This window comes from Habropoda laboriosa, unplaced genomic scaffold (assembly GCF_001263275.1).
Source record: "Habropoda laboriosa isolate 0110345459 unplaced genomic scaffold, ASM126327v1 scaffold102, whole genome shotgun sequence".
NCBI lineage: Eukaryota > Metazoa > Arthropoda > Insecta > Hymenoptera > Apidae > Habropoda > Habropoda laboriosa.
Window position 1 is genome coordinate 3,190,432 of NW_017100262.1, and position 19,946 is coordinate 3,210,377.

At 39.2% G+C, this 19,946-nt stretch overlaps 1 protein-coding gene across 1 annotated transcript in view; it reads left to right on the top strand.

The window, feature by feature from the left end:
- The window catches only part of LOC108572993, a 50,303-nt gene that overhangs the window by 22,038 nt on the left and 8,319 nt on the right, over positions 1-19,946 (top strand). The window contains 2 exon segments of the mRNA XM_017935340.1: positions 5,702-5,863; positions 7,009-7,092. Of these exon segments, the coding sequence (XP_017790829.1) occupies positions 5,702-5,863; positions 7,009-7,092 (246 nt within the window).

The following is a 19,946-nucleotide window of genomic DNA, read 5'->3' on the forward strand; positions in this document are numbered from 1 at the left end:
GGAAGAAGCTGTGGAACGAGAAAGCAACTACGTTCGAAAAATTGCCCCAAATTTCACGGAGGCGATAACAGTATACCTGTTGAATCATCCTTACTCGAAAGTTCGCTTAAAATTTCCCACTCGGGGCAAAAAACCCCGGTGAATAATTCACCGTTGTCGAATAGAAATAGCGAATCGTGGTAAATTCAACGGCGAATTCAAGAAAATCAACGTCCCTCGGGTTCCCAGGAAAATCCATTCGACGATCCCTGATAAATAATGCAGTTTTCAAGTCGACGAACGGGGTGGAACATTCCTGAGTGTTCCTCGCTAATGCAGTCCCTTGGAAAGAAGCAACTTCGAAAGATTTGTCCACCAACCAGCTACGCTACCAATACAACTCGAAGCCGGCAATCTGGTCAATAGTTGACCCTTCTACGGAAATTGATTTGCAGGTTGGAAGCCGTGGGCGCGGTGAACGATCGACGAATCGATGCACACTGTGCATACAGAGCGAGAGATGGAATTAATTGCATCTTTGTCGTGGATGAGACGAGGAGGAGCGAGAAATTGCGAACGAGTTTCCACGATTCGGCAAACAGAACTCGCTCCTCGCCATTTAGACGAGTCTCTAGGACTTGATTAAACTTTCGAACCTGCCTTCGTAAATTTTCATCGCGTTGTTAGAAACTGACACGTTCATTTCGATTGAAATTTGAATTAACAACCTGCTCTTTAATTCTTACTAATTAAAATGTTGATCAATCTGAATTATTGCAAGTTAAATTTTGTTCGTTTAAGTGGCCAATTAAATTCATCTTCGTCAATTAAGAAGTTAAATGAAATTCACGAGTCCGTGTGTTCGTACAAAACGAAACACTTGTACGTATAATCACCTCAATTTGTCTAAGCTTTTGTCTGAGGAAGCAAGGAAGATCTTAAAACGTTACACACCAAAGTCAGAAATCCGTGACAGCGGTGATTCAGGTAGGCAGATAGAAAAATTGAAGAAAAACGAAATTAGTCCGGAATAGCGGGTCGAGAAAGTCGCGGAATGAAATGTTAATTGACGCCGGTGATTCCAGAGGACTGGAATCAGTGACTCTCGAGGCACCATTGTGCCATCGAGAAGAGTTGGCTGACGACGACCGTCCTTGTTCCTAAGCCAGAAAAGTCGTGTAACGGAAGAGGCAACAATAAGAACGGGTCGCAAAAATATCTCACGCTGGATTACCCGCAATGCTCATTGTTCGTTGCACAGGCTTACGATCTTTTCCGCGTGAATCGTATCGGACCGTTTGATCGGGAACGAGCTCGGTTTAAACAGATGATAGCCGAGAGATAGCGGTGGATTCTCGTGGAAACTGGCTTTTCTTCGTTCGCGAAAAATTCAACAGTCTCTCGACGGGGTACGATTCACGCGTATCTTTTCGCCTCCGTTACGGAGTAACTGGAGAACTGGCGCGATGCGGGTCAATTGTATATGAAAATGTTGGGCAGGAACGAAACTGGTCGGGAGATACGGCGAGTTCCGTTGTTAGGTTTCGAATCTGCGCGCGAATTGTGTGTGTCGAGGAATAGTAATGAGGGCTTTGGGGAAATCGTGACGGGAAAGCGGCAGCTTTTAAGTGGAGGCGCTTCAAACTTTCAAATTTTCAGACTTCGGAATAATCAAATTTGCAAATATTCACACTTTCAAATATTTCAATTTCCGGACTTTGAAATTTTTAAACTTTCGTATTTCCAAATATTCACATTTTCGAATTTCCAAATATTCGATCCCCAAATTTCCAAATCTCCAAACCTTTAAATTTTCCAACTTTCATATTTTCAAATTCTCAAATTCCCAAATTTCCAAATCTCCAAACTTTCATATTTTCAAATATTTAAATTTTCAAACATGCAAATTCTCAAATATTCATATCCCCAAATTTTCAAATCTCCAAACCTTCAAACTTTCAAATTTTCACTTCCAAAGCACCCAAGCTTCACGCCTACACATCCACGATTCGAGAGGAAAATTGCGCTCGCGTGCGAGAAAAGACCGAAACGCAATCCTCCGCGGCGCTAATTAACAGTCAATTAAGATGGACGGTCGGTTCGAGTTACTAGAATCACGGTATCGTTTGAGAGAAGACAGGATCGCCGATGGCTTGTCCAAAACGGAGCCGTTCTTTCTTTATACACCGATGCACGCGTCTGGTTTCTCCGTTTCTACCACCGACCTATTCCAAGGATCTGTTCTTTCGCCAAACATGGCCGCAACCATCGTCCACGCCGAACACTTTTGTCCCTGTTCGTCGTTTTTCGCGAGCCCAAAGATCCACGCTCGTTATTTCTTCTAGGAAACCGGGGAGCGAGGATCTCGTCGCATTCCGCCGTGCGAAATTTCAGAAAACCAGATCCTGCCGCTTGCTTCGGTCTCGCGGCCATGTCCCTCGAGTGCTGTTGATCTTAAATTCATGAGTAACGAGAAGAAAACGGTCGCAAAAACCAGTAGATAGATGCAATCTTTTTTCTACTATCTTCATATTTTGACGAATTTATTAAACGACGATTTTTAGAATCTTCAAAAATTATTCAAAAATCTCCAGTTTCTTCTTATCTTTCCGTATTACCTTCACTTCCGGACGCATCAATCGAACGAAGGCCTTTAGAGAATTCCTTTGCAAATAGTTTGTTCGAACGAATTCAAATTGGAGAGGAAATGAACATTTTATAATCTACACTTCCAAAAGTACACTTCCGTTCGTAAGCATCGATACAAAGAAAATCTAAACAATCGTTACAGAATTACTAAGATCCATAAAGATCTACTTCGTCCAGAAATCTCGTAATACACCTCACATACACTTCCGCTCACATTTAACACTAAATCTACCAAAGAAGTGTAATTTGAACCGTACACGTACAATTTTCTGTACATAATTAGTGTCCTAATAGTTATGAAAGTTGTACTTACGAACAAACCACACAATTTGCAATTCAACTCTCTACCTACAAATCACGTTTCACTTTCTTTGTTACATAAAAAAAAAAGAGCCAATTACTTAGAAACCACCGTTCTACAAATAAACTGAAAAAAAGTCATTTTCCAGCAGTATAGATAATCCTACATCGGGAATACGAGCGATATCGGAAAATCTTGTACGCAGAATCGATTAGAATCCGCGGGACTGAATTCCTCTGGGTTTTCGGGCCGCTTGTAAGCGGAACTCCCGCGCGCTCATCGGTCTTATTGTCTCCCGGGCCCGAGGTGGCGAACCTCAGTTCTGCTCCAGTACTCCTGGGAGTAACATCGCGGACTCCCGTAATCTTTCCGCCAGTTTCTTTCGTCGTTTCGTCCGTTACTCGCATCCCTGGAAGGAATCCATTCGCGCGAAACGAGTTGATCCTCAACGTCAAACCACATTTTTTCCACCTCTCCTCTCTCCTCCTTTTTGTTTTTCTTCCTCCTCCTCCATTCGGACAATTTCATTCTACGTGTATTTTCGTCGGAGGAATATCAGTACAGCTGGTATATTCTTGTGTTACACGGGAATTGTTGTGCAACACCAAGGTGACTGCCAGGGTCCGTTCGAAACGAATCGCCATTGATAATTGCAACGTGCACGCGAAGAGAAGTCGTCGAAGGACGGAAGTCGGACGTGCGTTCCGTGAAAGCAGGTCCCGTTTGGTGAAAATACAGGAGAAGCTTGGTTTTCTTCGATATTTCTCTTTCTAAGTGGAGTTCAACGTTGGATTTTTTTTAAATAGAAGCCTCGAGATGGAGTGTCCGCAAGACGTCGGTTAACCGGTTTGCACGTTTAGAAATGGAAAATAGCAGACAAGGACGGCAGAAGCGCGCGAAAGTCGCGATACCTAATCAAGGCTGAAAACTGACGGACATTAGCGTGTCTCGTGGAACGGGATGATGTGAAGAACCGGGCAAAAAGTGGACGTCTGGTTTCGAAAGGTTCGCGGAGTGGAACGGGCTGCCAGTTTGCTGCTTAGGAGTTTTAAACGACTTCCTTAAGAAGAGTTCGAATCTTTTGGTGACTGGAAATGGAAACTGTGGTGATTCGAGGTGACTTGAGTTGCAAGTGAAAACGGTGGTAAACTTAATTTTCGATTAAAATAAAGAAAAATTACTCTCCTATCAGTGGGGGAAAAATTGATCAAAAATTCAGGCACAGATTAGAGAAAAGTGCAGCGAAATTAGAAAACTGAGAACTCAATTTCAAAATTGGTCCACAATTCAGGCCTGAAAGATCACAGAAAAGTGCATCGAAATTAAAAAAACTGAGAACGTTCAACGTTTCAAAAACACCCTTCCATCGATAAAAAGAATTGACCCAAAATTCGAAACGTGCAACAAAATTACAGAACAGAGAACTCAATATCAAAACCGAACCAAAGTTCAGGCACGAAAGATCACAGAAGGATCTCGCGGATAAATCTTCGTTAAAATTGGCCCAAAGATAAAAGAAAAAATCGCCAAGACTCCGCAAAAAACTTGGAACCGTAAACAACGTTAATCGATGGTGAAGAGGGGACGGATAAAATTCGGCGGAGCCAGAGAGAGACAGAGAGGTACCGAGACGCCGGAGGCAGGACGCCTGGGTATCCTCGAGCGAAGATCGATGTCTGTTCGCGCTCGAGCGGCCTCGAAGCCGCGTGATAACTGATAAATATACCGGTCTTGCGGTACTCGGTCCGAGAGAATGCGGTTACAAACGTAGCGAGGGGAAAAAGAAAAGAGAAGAAGAGAGAAAAAAAATGAACGAAGCTGGTAGATCTTTAATGGTTGTCGATACTTTCGTTTAGAAAGCGGCCGGCCGTGTCAGTTGGACAGGGATTCGCGATCGCGCCGCGTCTAACTTTGCTCTCGTATATCGATACTCGAAACTCCGCGCACCGCGCCGGTAAGTTGTAAACAAACGGCGCGTCGAGTGTTCATTTTTCCTTGGAAAAAATGCGCCTACCGCGGCGCGTTTCGTGCGGGAACGAGCGCGAGTTTTGACGGAGAGAGAAAGTTTTTGCCGCATGAATGAGTAAGTTCCCTCCTTCTTCTATTCTTTTCCCCCATTTATTTAACACTTTACGCAATTGAAAATTGGAGTCGACACGTCGGCGTAAAAGGAAAAGCTGTGACAGCTCAAGTGCTTGAGAAAATGTGAAATTGTTTCGTAAAACGTGACAATTCTTCGTCGATATCTCTGTTAAATTTACCGAGTAACATAGCGTGAACGACGTATTTATGGAAAGATAATTCCAAGTTCTACTTTGATTCTAACGTGCGAAACGTTACTTGGTGTCTTTTGTCCATTTTATGGAAATGTTTTCGCCGTAAAGTAGTTATGTATCACGCTGATAAGGTAAAAGTTATGTTAATGATGCCGTACCGATGCTCGATGACCCAGTTTAAAATGAAATCGCTAGGGGCAGCTGTTCTTCGCTAACATAGAATCGTCTTCATTTTAAACTTGATCAAACACTTTGTGGTGATTGAAATAAACCATAATAGCCGCGATTCGAGATAATGGTATCTTCCGTTTCCAATTAAAAGAAGAATTGAAATGGTGAATTAAACGGCGTGTCCTTGATTTTAACGATCGAGGGAACGTATTAAATCCGAGTTAACGTCGATCGTTCTTCCTGAAATTTCATCCGATCTGACCGTGAGCGCTACGAGTTAAGCGTGAGATAAATTGAAAAAGAAAAAAATGATTGTTCGTTGCAGGAGTGGAAAATGCAGCTACCAGTTCGGGATACGGTTTGGCCGCGGAGAAAGAAGAGGCGAACGCGATGGAAACGGTCCGAGACTTCGTCGAGAAGATAGTGGAAGGCTTGATCGGCAACGTTGATGACACGCCGATCGATCGTTTGTACGATCATCCAGCATGTAAGTTAAAATGTAAGAAAACTTCTTTCTGCTACACTTACACTATACAGCTGAACCTCCTGTGACGGTTAATCCTTCTAAAAAATTTTGCCAAATTTGGAAAAAAGAAATGTCCACTTTTGCAAAACTTGAATCGATTCTAACGTTTCATGCGTAAATTTCAATTTTCTCTTACGTTTTCTTTCTTAACTTTTTCTACTGGACTGAGAGTTCGCTCATTTCCAGATCTCTGATCTATTTTTCATAATTAATCTAAAATCTTCGATCTAAAGTTACCTGTTCATTTTCGTATGTTTCAATTTAATTTATTTTTCGAAAGCCAAAAAGGCACTTGAAGGGTTAATTCTTGTAAATAGGAATAGACTGAGCAGGGAACAGAGGTGAATTGATTTTCCATTCTGAGACGAGTAAAATTGTATTTTTTTAAACTGCGATGAGACATAGTACGTGCATCCGGTGTGTAACGAAACAATGCTGCCATCTGCAGAGGATCAACGAACACGTTGAACGAAGATCTACGTGCCTGAAGAGCCTCGAATTCCTTTCTCAATCGCCAATCACGGCAGTATTTTCTGCCCACTGCGTATCTCTTACCTACTTAACAATTAACTACCGGCCATCTCGATCGCTTCTTTTCACCCTCGATCCCTCTTTAAAACACGGCACTGCCCACTTGCCAATTAACTCTCGAGCATCTCGATTGCTTCTTTGACGCTTGGTTGCCCCGCAACAAAACGTATGTTCGGCTAAATGCTATGAAACACAAGTTGTGAGAAAAACGACCACTACTTTCTGTACAGGGTGTTTCGTTTCAAACTGCCAACGCAACATTTCAAAATTTACTCAACAACAGAAGTACGATAAAAACAATTTTCAATTTAAAGTGTATTTCGAAAGTGTTCTCCAAATTTCTGGATGATTTTCATGTGAAAGTTTTCACGTTGAAAATTTCAAGCATAAAAATGTTTTTTATTCGAACTTTGAGTCACCCTGTATCGAAGAACTAAATGTGTGTCTTACACAGGCAATTAAGAGAATATAACAGTGCCGAATGAAAAAGATCAAAGAAGCAATCGCGAGGACGTCGACTGGTAATTGCAGGTTTCCTCACTCGAACTAACTACTCGACTAACGCTAATTAACAGATGACAAGCTTCTGGAAATATATATTACACCCTTGGTCGATGCACTCACACGTCTGGCCGTGACTCTGCAATTGTCTTTGAAAAGTGAGTACCCGACATTCTATTCTTCACGTCACGTTTGCATATTCAATTCGAGACACCCTGTATGACACGTACATTCACACGTCGAACAATCATTCCTCAGTTGTCTACTTCACAGTCTCTAGATAGTTTTCAAAAGTATCGAAACGTTCCGAAAGGCTAGGAAAAGTCTCAAAATAAGTACGCAAGTTGATTTATCTCGACGATACCAGCTATGCAGCGATGTAGAACGGGTTGCGTGCTCCAGGCGCCGCTGTACTTTATGGTAACATACTGGCAGGCGCATTTTTTACGAAAATCTCTTAAAACAAACACGATAGACTTAACGTATCATAAAACACGAGGTTCGCGTGTTTTTGGACGATTCCGTCGAGCTGTTCGAAAGAATTATTGCATTCTCAATGACCCAGCGATTTATCGCGACTAATAAAATCGTAACATTAAAGCGTCGTGACGATTAACAGCTGATTAGAATACAAATGACTGTTCGAATAGCTGAAATACATAATACAACGTGTTTTTTTCGGTTTTTTTTTCTTTCTTTCGTTTCGAACGTAATCGTTCGATTACGAGTGTGAACAAGCTACGAACGACCTAGCTTCGCGAGTTACGTAAAATGGCACAGAAATCATCGTTGTCGTCGGCGATGTCTGTTCGACGTTTTTTACCTTCCCACGGGCGGAGATCTCCTTAGAGAGGAGTCGTTGAGACCGTAAAACTGTGACGCTCCATTGCAGATTACTATTCTAGTGAGAATTCGAGGAATCTCTTTCTCATCGCTATGCAAAGTAGTGTGAAATCAATTCTGCGTTGAAAAATGGAAGTAATAGAAAAGTGGCAAAGATCGAATTTCACACGGATAACACTCGCTAAAGAAGTGAACGTGAAAAAAGAGATTTCGGTGTGAGAAATGGAAATAATTGAAAAATGGCTACGATCGAATTTCACAGATAACACTCGTTCGGTAACCAAACGCGGAAAAAGAGAATTCAGTTTGAAAAATGGGAATAATTAAAAAAGGAAACAACTTCGAAATGGAAATAATTGAAAAATGGCAACGATCGAATTTCACAGATAACACTCGTTAAATGATCGAACACTGGAGGAGATTTCATTGATAAAAATCGAAGTAATAAGCTTTGATACGTTGTCACGATGTCGATCGATGTTCCTTGCATCGAAATCGCCATTTCATCCGGCTAAATTCGCCCTCTTTCGAGCCCTTTCTCTCTCACGTAAAGGGCTCTCTGCTCGAGTGGAGTGACTTGTAAATTGACGAACCGCACAAGAGGACCGTGCAACAACGGCGAACAAAAAGAAAAAGAAAAAAGTCAAATACCCACGAAAAATTCGTGCTCATTTTCGAACGGGTTAAGTGGTTGAAAAAAATCAGAATTCGTGTTTCGCGAGGAAATTTCAAGCGCTCTTTTTCGGGTCACCGTGACCTCGGAACGGTGTGTATAAAAAGAAACCGTTCGAAGGAATTGTTGATAGTACAAAAGCGACGAAACGTCGTGTATGAAAGATACTTATTTGCATGGAAAAGCGATTACCGCGCTAAACGGCATGTGTAAAAGCCATACACCGGCGACGTTGTGCCCTCGTTCGCATGCGTTTTACATGAACGTTCGTAGATATGACTCGTGTAAAACGTTCTCAGAAGCTTCCTGAAGCTTTACAAATGTTGAAAAATAGATTCGATGAATTTTTTACTCGCAAGTAGAAATATATAAATGATCGAGAAGGATTTGTAAGATTTATTAGCTCGAGAAGAAATTCGTTTCCCACGTTAGATCGTTGTTAGGAACGATCATTAATTTCGGTGATAATCACAGCTTTCGTGGCATTCTATTAACTACGGAGTCACTAAAGAGGTTCGACTGATAACTTCCCTCCGCTATTTCCTCAAGTATCATTCGTCAGCGTGCTCACACTATATTTCAAAGTCTACGCTCTCGTACACCGTCTCATTTACTTATCTCGTAACTTAAGGTCATCGTTTCTGTATAAGTACTTTGATACACACTTATCTCCGAAGAATGACAATTTTGTACAATTCTCCGGTTTCACAGACTTATTGAGTATTTTCAAAAATTCGTGAAAAATAATTCTTAGGCACTTTGCAACGAATACTCAGTTCGCCTAATGTCCGTGAAATGAATGACTCGCGAATTTTAAATCTTCGTTTCAATGCAAGTATTTCGATGCACTCTTATTTCCAAAAAATGAGATTTTACAGAATTTTTAAGTTTCACCGAGTCTTCGGCTATTTTCAAAAATTCGTGAAAAATAATTCTTAGGCACTTTGCAACGATTACTCATTTCGCGTAATGTCTGTAAAATGAATCACTGACGACTCTTCGATCGAAGGACGATCTAGCTGCAGCAAGAAACAATGGAGGATGTAGCGATTTCAGGACAATAATCTTAAATAGAATGGCTTGTTTGTCGATTGCATAAGAAAATGAGTCACAGACTAAAGGAAAGTCCGCCTTATCTGTATTCCGGAAAAGATCACTTTTTTTCTTCTTCCTTTACCAAGAAGCAACCGTGATTAAATACACAGTTACACGTCATCACGTTCGTCGTGTATTCGCTCCTAAGAAAAATTATGGAAAAAAAAAACACCACCAACAAAGGTAACTCATAAATAATCAGACTCTACATTGACCTCTTCCAGCTAATCGTAGAATCTGTGTTATCTCTAATTTCCGTTTCGTACACCAATCAACCGTGAGTAACAATGAAGATTATACAGTGCCACCAATTATTTTCTTCTTCGTTCTTTTTTTTTCCTTCGATTCTCGCTGAACGCAACGCTTTCAACATCTAACTGTACCATGTTGCGTGTGTAAACTACTGTGGTAAAATGTCTTCCATCAATATTTATCACGCATAAAACAGCCCCCGAAAGGCGTTTTGCATACAATGGCGCGAAGCTCTATCTTCGTTTATTACAGTTTACACAATTCGATCGAGGAGGCCGGATCGCTCGATATATTCTACCATCGAGTGTTTCTTAAAGTCCCACTTCTATTCACTGTTCTCACCTGCACATGAAGCTCGACGACGGTAATAAAGTTTTTATCAGAGGACGATTGTATTCGAACCAGGTATCTGCGTTAGATTAACAGATAATAGACCGGCTTGTTTTGTGTATCTCGAAACTTTTCCATCGAATCTGATAACGATGATTTAATTCTATCGTTTACAAGGACGATCAGATTCTGATAATAGCCTTTTTCGATGAATCGATGGCGACGTTTCGTTTCCTCTGCGACTACGTGTGTGACAAATTTCATGTTCGAAAGTGCTTTAACTAATCAGCGATAACAGAGAACGGTGATTCGGATCGAACATATCTGGAGTGTTTGGAAATTATTAATAATCGAACACAGGAGTGTATTTTTCGAAAATAATATTATTCTCAAATTAGGGAAAATACAGCTGGTATTTACGTGAAATTAATGCATCGGTTTGTTTGTTTTTTTAACTACTTTTGTGCTGTTCCTGTGGCAACCTTTACCATATGCGGCACAAATATTTTTTTGAATTATGACTAAATTATGAGGAACATGTGTTGAAATTCGCTCGAGAGTCCGTCGTTTCTTAATTGAGGGTTTATTGTTGCTAATGCGAGCCGAAAAATTCCACAACAAGTCCGATACAGCGAAACAAAAGCTATCGGATGGTATGTTAATTGGGTTCACGTCTCAAGCAGAAATTAAGTGTTTCCAGTTTATAATTAGAAATGAGTACATATTATAATCAACATTATAACCTTGCAAATGTGGACATAATTTATTTCGCGTTCAACACAGGCACGAGAGTACGATTGAAAATTAATAAATATACTTGAAAAATCACGATTAAATCTCAATAAATGTACCAATGTGTTTCAAGTATTTGTGAACCAATGACGAGTTAATTCCACATTGGCAATACTCGATTATTGCTGACAGAAATTAATTACGAAACCAAATTCAAACTCCAGAAATTAACAATATTTCTATTTCATTAACATACTTTCATTTAAATTTTCAATATTTATAATTCGTTATTTAAATCCCCAAACTGATCGCAGCAATATATATTCGATTATTAAATTAATTTTATATGGATCTATATTTTTACAATCACAATTTCATTTAAATTCTCAATATTTATAATTTATCACTTAAATCCCCAAATTGATCGTAGCAATATATATTCGATTATTAAATCAATTTTATATGGATCTATATTTTTACAATCACAATTTCATTAAAATTCTCAATATTTATAATTCGTTATTTAAATCCCCAAACTGATCGCAGCAATATATATTCGATTATTACATTAATTTTATATGGATCTATATTTTTACCATCTTAATTTGATTTAAATTCTCGATATTTATAATTCGTTATTTAAATCCCCAAACTGATCGCAGCAATATATATTCGATTATTACATTAATTTTATATGGATCTATATTTTTACCATCTTAATTTGATTTAAATTCTCGATATTTATAATTCGTTATTTAAATCCCCAAATTGATCGTAGCAATATATATTCGATTATTAAATTAATTTTATATGGATCTATATTTTTACGATCACAATTTGATTTAAATTCTCGATATTTATAATTCGTTATTTAAATCCCCAAATTGATCGTAGCAATATATATTCGATTATTACATTAATTTTATATGGATCTATATTTTTACGATCACAATTTGATTTAAATTCTCGATATTTATAATTCGTTATTTAAATCCCCAAACTGATCGCAGCAATATATATTCGATTATTAAATTAATTTTATATGGATCTATATTTTTACGATCACAATTTGATTTAAATTCTCGATATTTATAATTCGTTATTTAAATCCCCAAACTGATCGCAGCAATATATATTCGATTATTAAATTAATTTTATATGGATCTATATTTTTACGATCACAATTTGATTTAAATTCTCGATATTTATAATTCGTTATTTAAATCCCCAAACTGATCGCAGCAATATATATTCGATTATTAAATTAATTTTATATGGATCTATATTTTTACGATCACAATTTGATTTAAATTCTCGATATTTATAATTCGTTATTTAAATCCCCAAACTGATCGCAGCAATATATATTCGATTATTAAATTAATTTTATATGGATCTATATTTTTACGATCACAATTTGATTTAAATTCTCGATATTTATAATTCGTTATTTAAATCCCCAAACTGATCGCAGCAATATATATTCGATTATTAAATTAATTTTATATGGATCTATATTTTTACGATCACAATTTGATTTAAATTCTCGATATTTATAATTCGTTATTTAAATCCCCAAATTGATCGTAGCAATGTATATTTGATTATTGACTAAATTTTGTATCGATCTATAATTAGACTAAAATTATCTCGGCAACCTAATATTTCCAAAAATACTCTAATTTAAAAATTCGAAAAAAGACACTCGGTACATTAACAAAACGAATACAACAAAATAAACTGAGACGCACAATGCGATTACGCTTCAATTCCTCCGAAAATTGCAGAAAACTATCGCAGAATTGCTGGAACAGCGATGTACGTTGATCCACAGCCACGCGATCGTCCGGAAGACGACCGTCGATTTTAGAAAATGTAGGTTCCCTTGCAAAAGTATCCCCCACTAAAAGAGAAGCCGTACAGAGCGGCGTATGTGGGGTACGTAGCTCGCGTATCAGGCCGCTTTGGCAAAGGCTCAGTCGCGAGCGGCGCAGGCCTGCGATTACACACACACACGGTTTCTCAGCGATTTCGCCGGTTCCGCGGCGATCGTTCGATTCGTCTTTTCACGTCGCGTTTACACACCTGAACCTGCCCATTTCCACCTAAAAAAATCATCCGAACTAAACCACCTAACCCACCGGAGTTACGTGAACAAAAGTGTCTCTTTGGAAGGATCAATGGGGGAAACGTGCCCCTTCGAACCTGTCTACCCTCTGTGTTCCAGTGTTTGAAAGTGAAATCCTAAAGTGAATCTAACAAACGGAAACAAACTTGAAGCTTAACGAAAAAACAACTGGAATTTATTGTAAATATTTCTTCCTTCTGTAGATTTATAACGAAAGATACACAAAGAGTTATTTCCTCCAGGATCGTCCAGGTTTTGTCTTTTTTTGTTCTTTCGATTGAGTCGGGTTTTTAGGTTAGAAAAGATCGTATCGAAAGGTAGAGGATACTCGTAATAGAAGTTCTTTGTTGCTTAAATATGCGATAGATAATTTCAATCGCTTACCTGGGTCAACTAATCGTTCGTTAATTGCGGCCTTGAGAGATAAGATAGGTAGAAGTAGGATTCAAGGTGGGAAGAAAACGAATGAATATTAGAATCAATAGTTGCTGTTTTTTAATCGCCTCTTTTTGCGGTACGAGATATTCTCTTCAATTCGATCAGGTAGGATCGATGTAAACAACTAGTTCTGTCGCTTCGTTTCTGATAGCAGGACGCTTACACCTGTATCGACGACGTTCACGTCACGCTAGGAAAACGATAATTGGCTTGGATAAGGAGGGAAAGGGGAAGGAACGAAGCCATGCGTCGACCATCGCTCGATCATCTTCGACTGAAGGCGGATTTCGTCCGCTTTGAATAGCTTCAGGAATTTCTCAGTGTCTCTTTCCATTTACTGGATTTTTCAAACCTTCCGTTTATCGAGATTTCGTCTCCTTTGAGTAGATGTCATTTTGAATATTATTTTTTTTATAGTTTTTTATTTTTCGAGCTTTTTTCCCAGTTTTTCCATTTTTAGAGCTTTCGTCTCTTTCGAGTGCCATTTTAAATATAATTTTTTCCCAGTTTTTCCATTTTTAGAGCTTTCGTCTCTTTCGAGTGCCATTTTAAATATAATTTTTTCCCAGTTTTTCCATTTTTAGAGCTTTCGTCTCTTTCGAGTGCCATTTTAAATATAATTTTTTCCCAGTTTCTTCCATTTTCGAGCTTTCGTCTCTTTCGAGTGCCATTTTAAATATAATTTTTTCCCAGTTTTTCCATTTTTAGAGCTTTCGTCTCTTTCGAGTGCCATTTTAAATATGATTTCTTCCCAGTTTTCCATTTTTCGAGCTTTCGTCTCTTTTGAGTGCCATTTTAAATACAATTTTCCATTTTTATTTCTTATCATAGTTACACTATTTTCCATTAAAAACAGCTTTCGCTCTAATCAAGAATTAGAGTTTATTTCTAAAAAATCAGGCGGATTTCGTCCCCTTCGGACAATTTCCGAAATTCTTCACCGTCTTCTCCCTTTTACCAAATTCTTCAAACTTTCCATTCCCCCAAATTTCGTCTCTGTCAAATAGATATCGTTTCAACTACAATGTCTCTCAACAACCACGCTATCTTCCACCACGGACAGCTTTCGCTCTAATAAAATTAGACACTCTTAATCGGTAATTAAAATGAAGCAACGCGGTTCTATTCTTTACCGCGCCGAACTCCAAGGAGAAATATCAAAACGTCGATTACGCAACAACCTGCCAAGGCAATTACGACGATTGCGGCCATTAAAACTGTTCCCCCGACGAAGTTTCGCCTGGTCTCTGGCAGAAAAAAGGTGACAGCGATTTGCGCGTGAACCGTGGCGATTCGATTAGCTCGCGCGCGAATGCAGCAGCAGCGTGCATATCTCCCGGCGCGATTTTTTTCTCCCCCAACTATATATTCCTCCTCCTCGCTCTCGGCCGTGTACATACCCGGTAAATAAATTCTCGCGGGTTAATCGTTCGAGAAATAAACATAATATTCCGGTTTTCTTGCGGGGATAAAACATTTCTTACCGGTTGTGTAACCTCCACGAGTCCGATTGAAACGCGGCGAAGAGAAAAAACGAATGGAAGAGAGAGAAAAAAAGCAAATAAGAGAAACGCACGAGTAATTATCGATGACGACAATCGTAACGATGATAGCGAAGATAACCCGTTGACAAGCCACGCACACAGACACTCGCGCGTCCGAGAACGGGAAATCTCAAAGTTCAGAGGACTGTCGTCGTCGAGCGACTATTCAAATGAAGGTTTAAAGGCCGTTCTCACTGACTTCATTTGCTTCGACGTATGTACTTCACGTTTGCATATTCTCTTTCTCTCTCTATGTGTGTGTGTACAGGTGTATACCGTGTTCGATAATTACGCGAATCGACGATGGTGAACGAAAAGTTTGCTTCTATTTCACTGTGTGTCGTTAAAACGAGAAGAAGAAGAAGAAGTATTATCACGAGCGATTTAAACAGATAGCCGGTATAATCGATCCGGAGGATCGAAAGTGTAATTACGATCGTTGGAGGGAAAAGTAAAGTAAATCGAATCAGGCGAACTTCTTCGCGGAGAGATCTTTACTCGAATTCACCGCGACCGGCGGTAATTTTTTTCCTCAATAATCGAAAATTGCCAGGTGGTTAAAGCTGAGACGTGCTTCCGGTATTAGCGGTGATCATGAAAAAACGAGAAAGTTACAGGTGGATAGGAAAGATCGCCGAATAACGGCGACGGAAGTGGCTCTCTTTCCTCCGTGTCGAACGTTCTCCGGAGAACTCTTTGTGTATCTTAATGTTTCTCTTATGAATTATACAAAGAGTAAACGTAAAAAGGTCGAGGTAAACTTACTTGGAAGAAGTGATAGAGGAAGGTTTCTTAATTTTTATTGTTTCTCTTCTTTCGATAGATCGGTGTGATTAATTTGTTTTTCCAAGTGATCGAACGGAATTTTGTTGAGAAGAAGTGAAAAAGAAACGTGTTACTGGGAATATGTTGTTTATAACGATAAGGCAACGTCATCTGGAAAGTGCGAGCAAACCGTTCGTCACCTTATCAGACGGAAATACGATGTGAAACGCGTGATAAATGTTGCTGGAACTCATCGCGGAGATGCTGACGCTGATCGGCGGCCTGATCGTCGCCTATTTCGTCTACGTGTTGTTCACCAAGGCAGATGGTAATTATCATCAATTCAGGACAATATTTTCTGGGCATTTTTTCGAAGAAAGATAGTTGTAAGTGACATCCGATGAAATTCTAACATGCATCTCGTGGATTTATCGTCGATTTAGGACCAAAAGAAAGTGTTTACGAATTGAAATCTCATGGATTTCCTTTGAAGATAATTGAATTTACATGATAATTTGGATTTTTCTTAGAATCCTTCCTTCCAAAGGAAAATATTTATGAATTGAAATCCAACGAATCTCCTTTGAAGATAATTGAATTTACCTGACAATTCGAATTTTCTCTAAATCTTTTCTTCCGAAGAAAAATATTTACGAATTGAAATCTCGTGAATTTCTCGTTTGAAGATAATTGAATTTACACGATAATTTGGATTTCATTTAGGATTTATTCTCCCAAAGAAAAATATTTACGAATTGAAATCCGACGAATTTCCTTTGAAGATAATTGAATTTACACGATAACTTTGACTTTTTCAGAATTTATTTTCTTCCGAAGAAAAATATTTACGAATTGAAATCTCGTGAATTTCTCGTTTGAAGATAATTGAATTTACACGATAGTTTGAATTTCTTTTAGACTTTATTCTCCCAAAGAAAAATATTTACGAATTGAAATCCGACGAATTTCCTTTGAAGATAATTGAATTTACACGATAACTTTGACTTTTTTCAGAATTTATTCTCCCAAAGAAAAATATTTACGAATTGAAATCCAACAAATTTCCTTCGAAGATAATCGAATTTATCTGATAATTCGAATTTCTCTTAGAACTCCTTTCGAAGAAGAATACCTACAGAAACATTTCGTCGACTTTATTTGTAACATCGAGCAAAGTAGACCCAGTTACAAAATCTCGATCCATGCCATACTAGAGAAAGCCCCAGTCATCGACACAGATTCGTCGCGAATTATTGCAAATTGTCACCAGCAAAACTATTTGCTCGTCCCTGGCACGTTTTCTCGATTGCGCGTAATAATCCGTCGCGAGAGGATCTCCTAGTTACCTCTGTTTATCCTTTTGCAATTTCACTCGGACACTTTGTCACGATTCTTCGCGACATTTCGCAAAAAGAACAACGAAACAAACGAAAAAATCATACGCAATATGATTTCACTAATTCTCTCTCGTCATTTTTCTTTCCCTTAATCTACACTACGATTATCCTGCGTGTGTCTTCGAATTTGTAAAACGTAGATAACAAACGGTTTACGAAAACAGAATTCCAAAGAATTTCTCACACGCGTAACAATCGTCCGTTTCATTGTCTCGCCGACTCGATTACTCGATTGTGATCGACCGAAAGGCAAAACAACCGCACAACCAACGATAACAACCAGCTTACACTTAATAAGGTCACGAGTTTATCACGAAACAAGAATCGTACGATTCTTCCATTTCGTTAAAAAATTTCCTCTTGTCCACGGAACCTCTCCGCTGTTTTTTCATCCTGCTCACGGTCTCTTTATCTGCAACGTCCTCGTGTTTGCGCAACACCACGTTCCATTTGATCAACGAGGTCGAACGTGACCGTGATTTTGAGAAATTCGCGCAGATAATTCCCAATTTACGGATAAATAGAAAAATTGCCATGATAAATTTCTCCAGTTTGCAAGATTGTCCTTCCTTCCGTAATTACGCGCGAAGCTAACAGGTGAAAATCGCTGTATTTTCGCGTAACTGCAACGCTCGAAAACAAGTCGCGTCACACAGGTATCTTATCAGTTCATAAAATGACTTATCATTTCTGAGAGAAGTGGTTCGAAGACGCGTAAAATTTCACGGAGAAAATGACCGTAGAATTGTTTCAACTATCGCTACCTGTTACTTGTAAGGAATAATCTGAAGAACGAACGGTAAAAGTTTAGCGACAGTTTCGCGAAACATATTAAATTAACGATCGGCGAAACGCGATTTCCCTTCGTTCGAAGAATGTCAATTCGACACGGAGACAGAGAAACCTTTCTGCGCCGCGATTACGCCTGCCACTCGGGTATATAATCGCTATAATTTCGTTACATCAGAGCGCATCTGCAATTCGATTTGCCTGTGTTGTCGCGTCGATTTCGTTTCACCAACCGGAAATCAAGCGTTTCGATAAAACAGGGCGGAGCGTGTTCGTTCCCTTTCGAAATTCCCCCTGGTTAATTTGCTTTTAGAAAGTTCCACGATAAACAACAAAAAAAAAAGCAGGAAAAAAAACAGTATTAATAGACGAGTTTCGCGAAAACATGTAGAAACAGTTATCGTCGATCATCGATCATTCTTGTGTATCCAAGTATTCATTCCACCGGGTGTAGCTCATTCTTCCTGCAAAACGGAGCGAACAAGAAGCGTGCTGCGAAATGTTTCGACAAAGGATGCTTTCAATTCTCACGAAATTGATTCGATTTTTTCCTTACACACTGTACATACGACCAACCCGACTGTTTACGTCAGTTTATGAATATATCACCGACCGGATTGATTGAAAGTGGGGAAAATAAAAAAGAAAGAGTTTCGAAGGACGTCGAGTGATTGAAAGGAAGATGCGCCTTTTTGTGGAATCCAACGACGATGACGTTCGATTCGAAGGCACGAAAGAGAGAAAATCATAGGGAGAGAGAGAGAGAGATAAAAAGAGGCACGCACAGATGGAATTCCAGGATGGATCGAGAGAAAAATCGACGGAGGATTTAATTAATCGAGAACCGATCACGCGTTACGGTGTGACTAATGAATATACAGGCCAGGACGTAGCTTTGGAGGAAATAAATGTAGGCGACCTTCACCTTCTAGCGAGAGATCAGGGTTAGAAAGCCCATCGACCGATGGAATCTGTGCGTTTGGTACATGGAAAGTCGTCTTTCTCTCTCTTTCTTCCTCTCGTCGATGCAAATCAGCGTTGAACATGCTAAATTTATACTACACCTGTCGCTAATAAACGTGAATGGAATTTAAATAGAGCCGTGAACGATGGATCGTTGAAAGAATGACCCTTCCATCCGTTGAATTTTATTTCTTCTCTTTCGTATTGGAATTATAATGGCGATTTTTATTACACCTACCGTTCGTACCAAAGTTGCCATGTAAATGTATGCACGAAATTTCTCTGACACCTATAAGGAACGTAACGCAACAGATAATCCACTAGGCGTTCCATTTTCTATCGTATTAACTACGTACCATGTCGAGATGACTAGGTCACTATTCTTTGCCTCTATGGAAATTCTATTTCCTTCAAATTCACGCATGTAAATCGATGTGAGAGGAAGTGTATCGATTCATTTCGTCGCACGTGGATCTATAGAACGGGTTGGAAAGATGAATAGGTCGCTACTCCAATTCTCTGCCTCCACGCAAAATTCTATTTTACTCGAATTTACGTGTGTGACTTACTTCTGGTGAGAGGAAGTGTATCGATTTTGTTGGTCGCACACGGACCTATGTATGTTAAAAGAGTTGAAGGTTCAAAAAATGAAAAGAAAGGAAGTAAGAATGAAGAAATACTCGAAGGAACCAGAAAAGAAGGTAAATAGTCGAGCAAAGTTTCTCCTGTAAATATCCATAAAAGTCAGACTTTCGAAGAATCTTCACTCTCCAAACCACTCTGCATCGACGCGCAAGAAACGACCTTCTTGCGTTCGATTTTTCCTCGAAAATAACGTTATCGAACGGTACAACGAAACTGTCGTCACCAATTTCTACCGCGAAACGTCACAGAGAAGGAACACCTTTGGTGAAATGGCTCTAAACAAAATTTCTCCGGCGCCCGTAACAGTTCTGAAGGAACATTCGATCCTCCAGCATCTGTACTGTTAACGCAGGCCATTAAACTTCGCCATAATGGCCATGTATAAACGCGTCGGGCAGATGCATCCCACTCTTGGTGG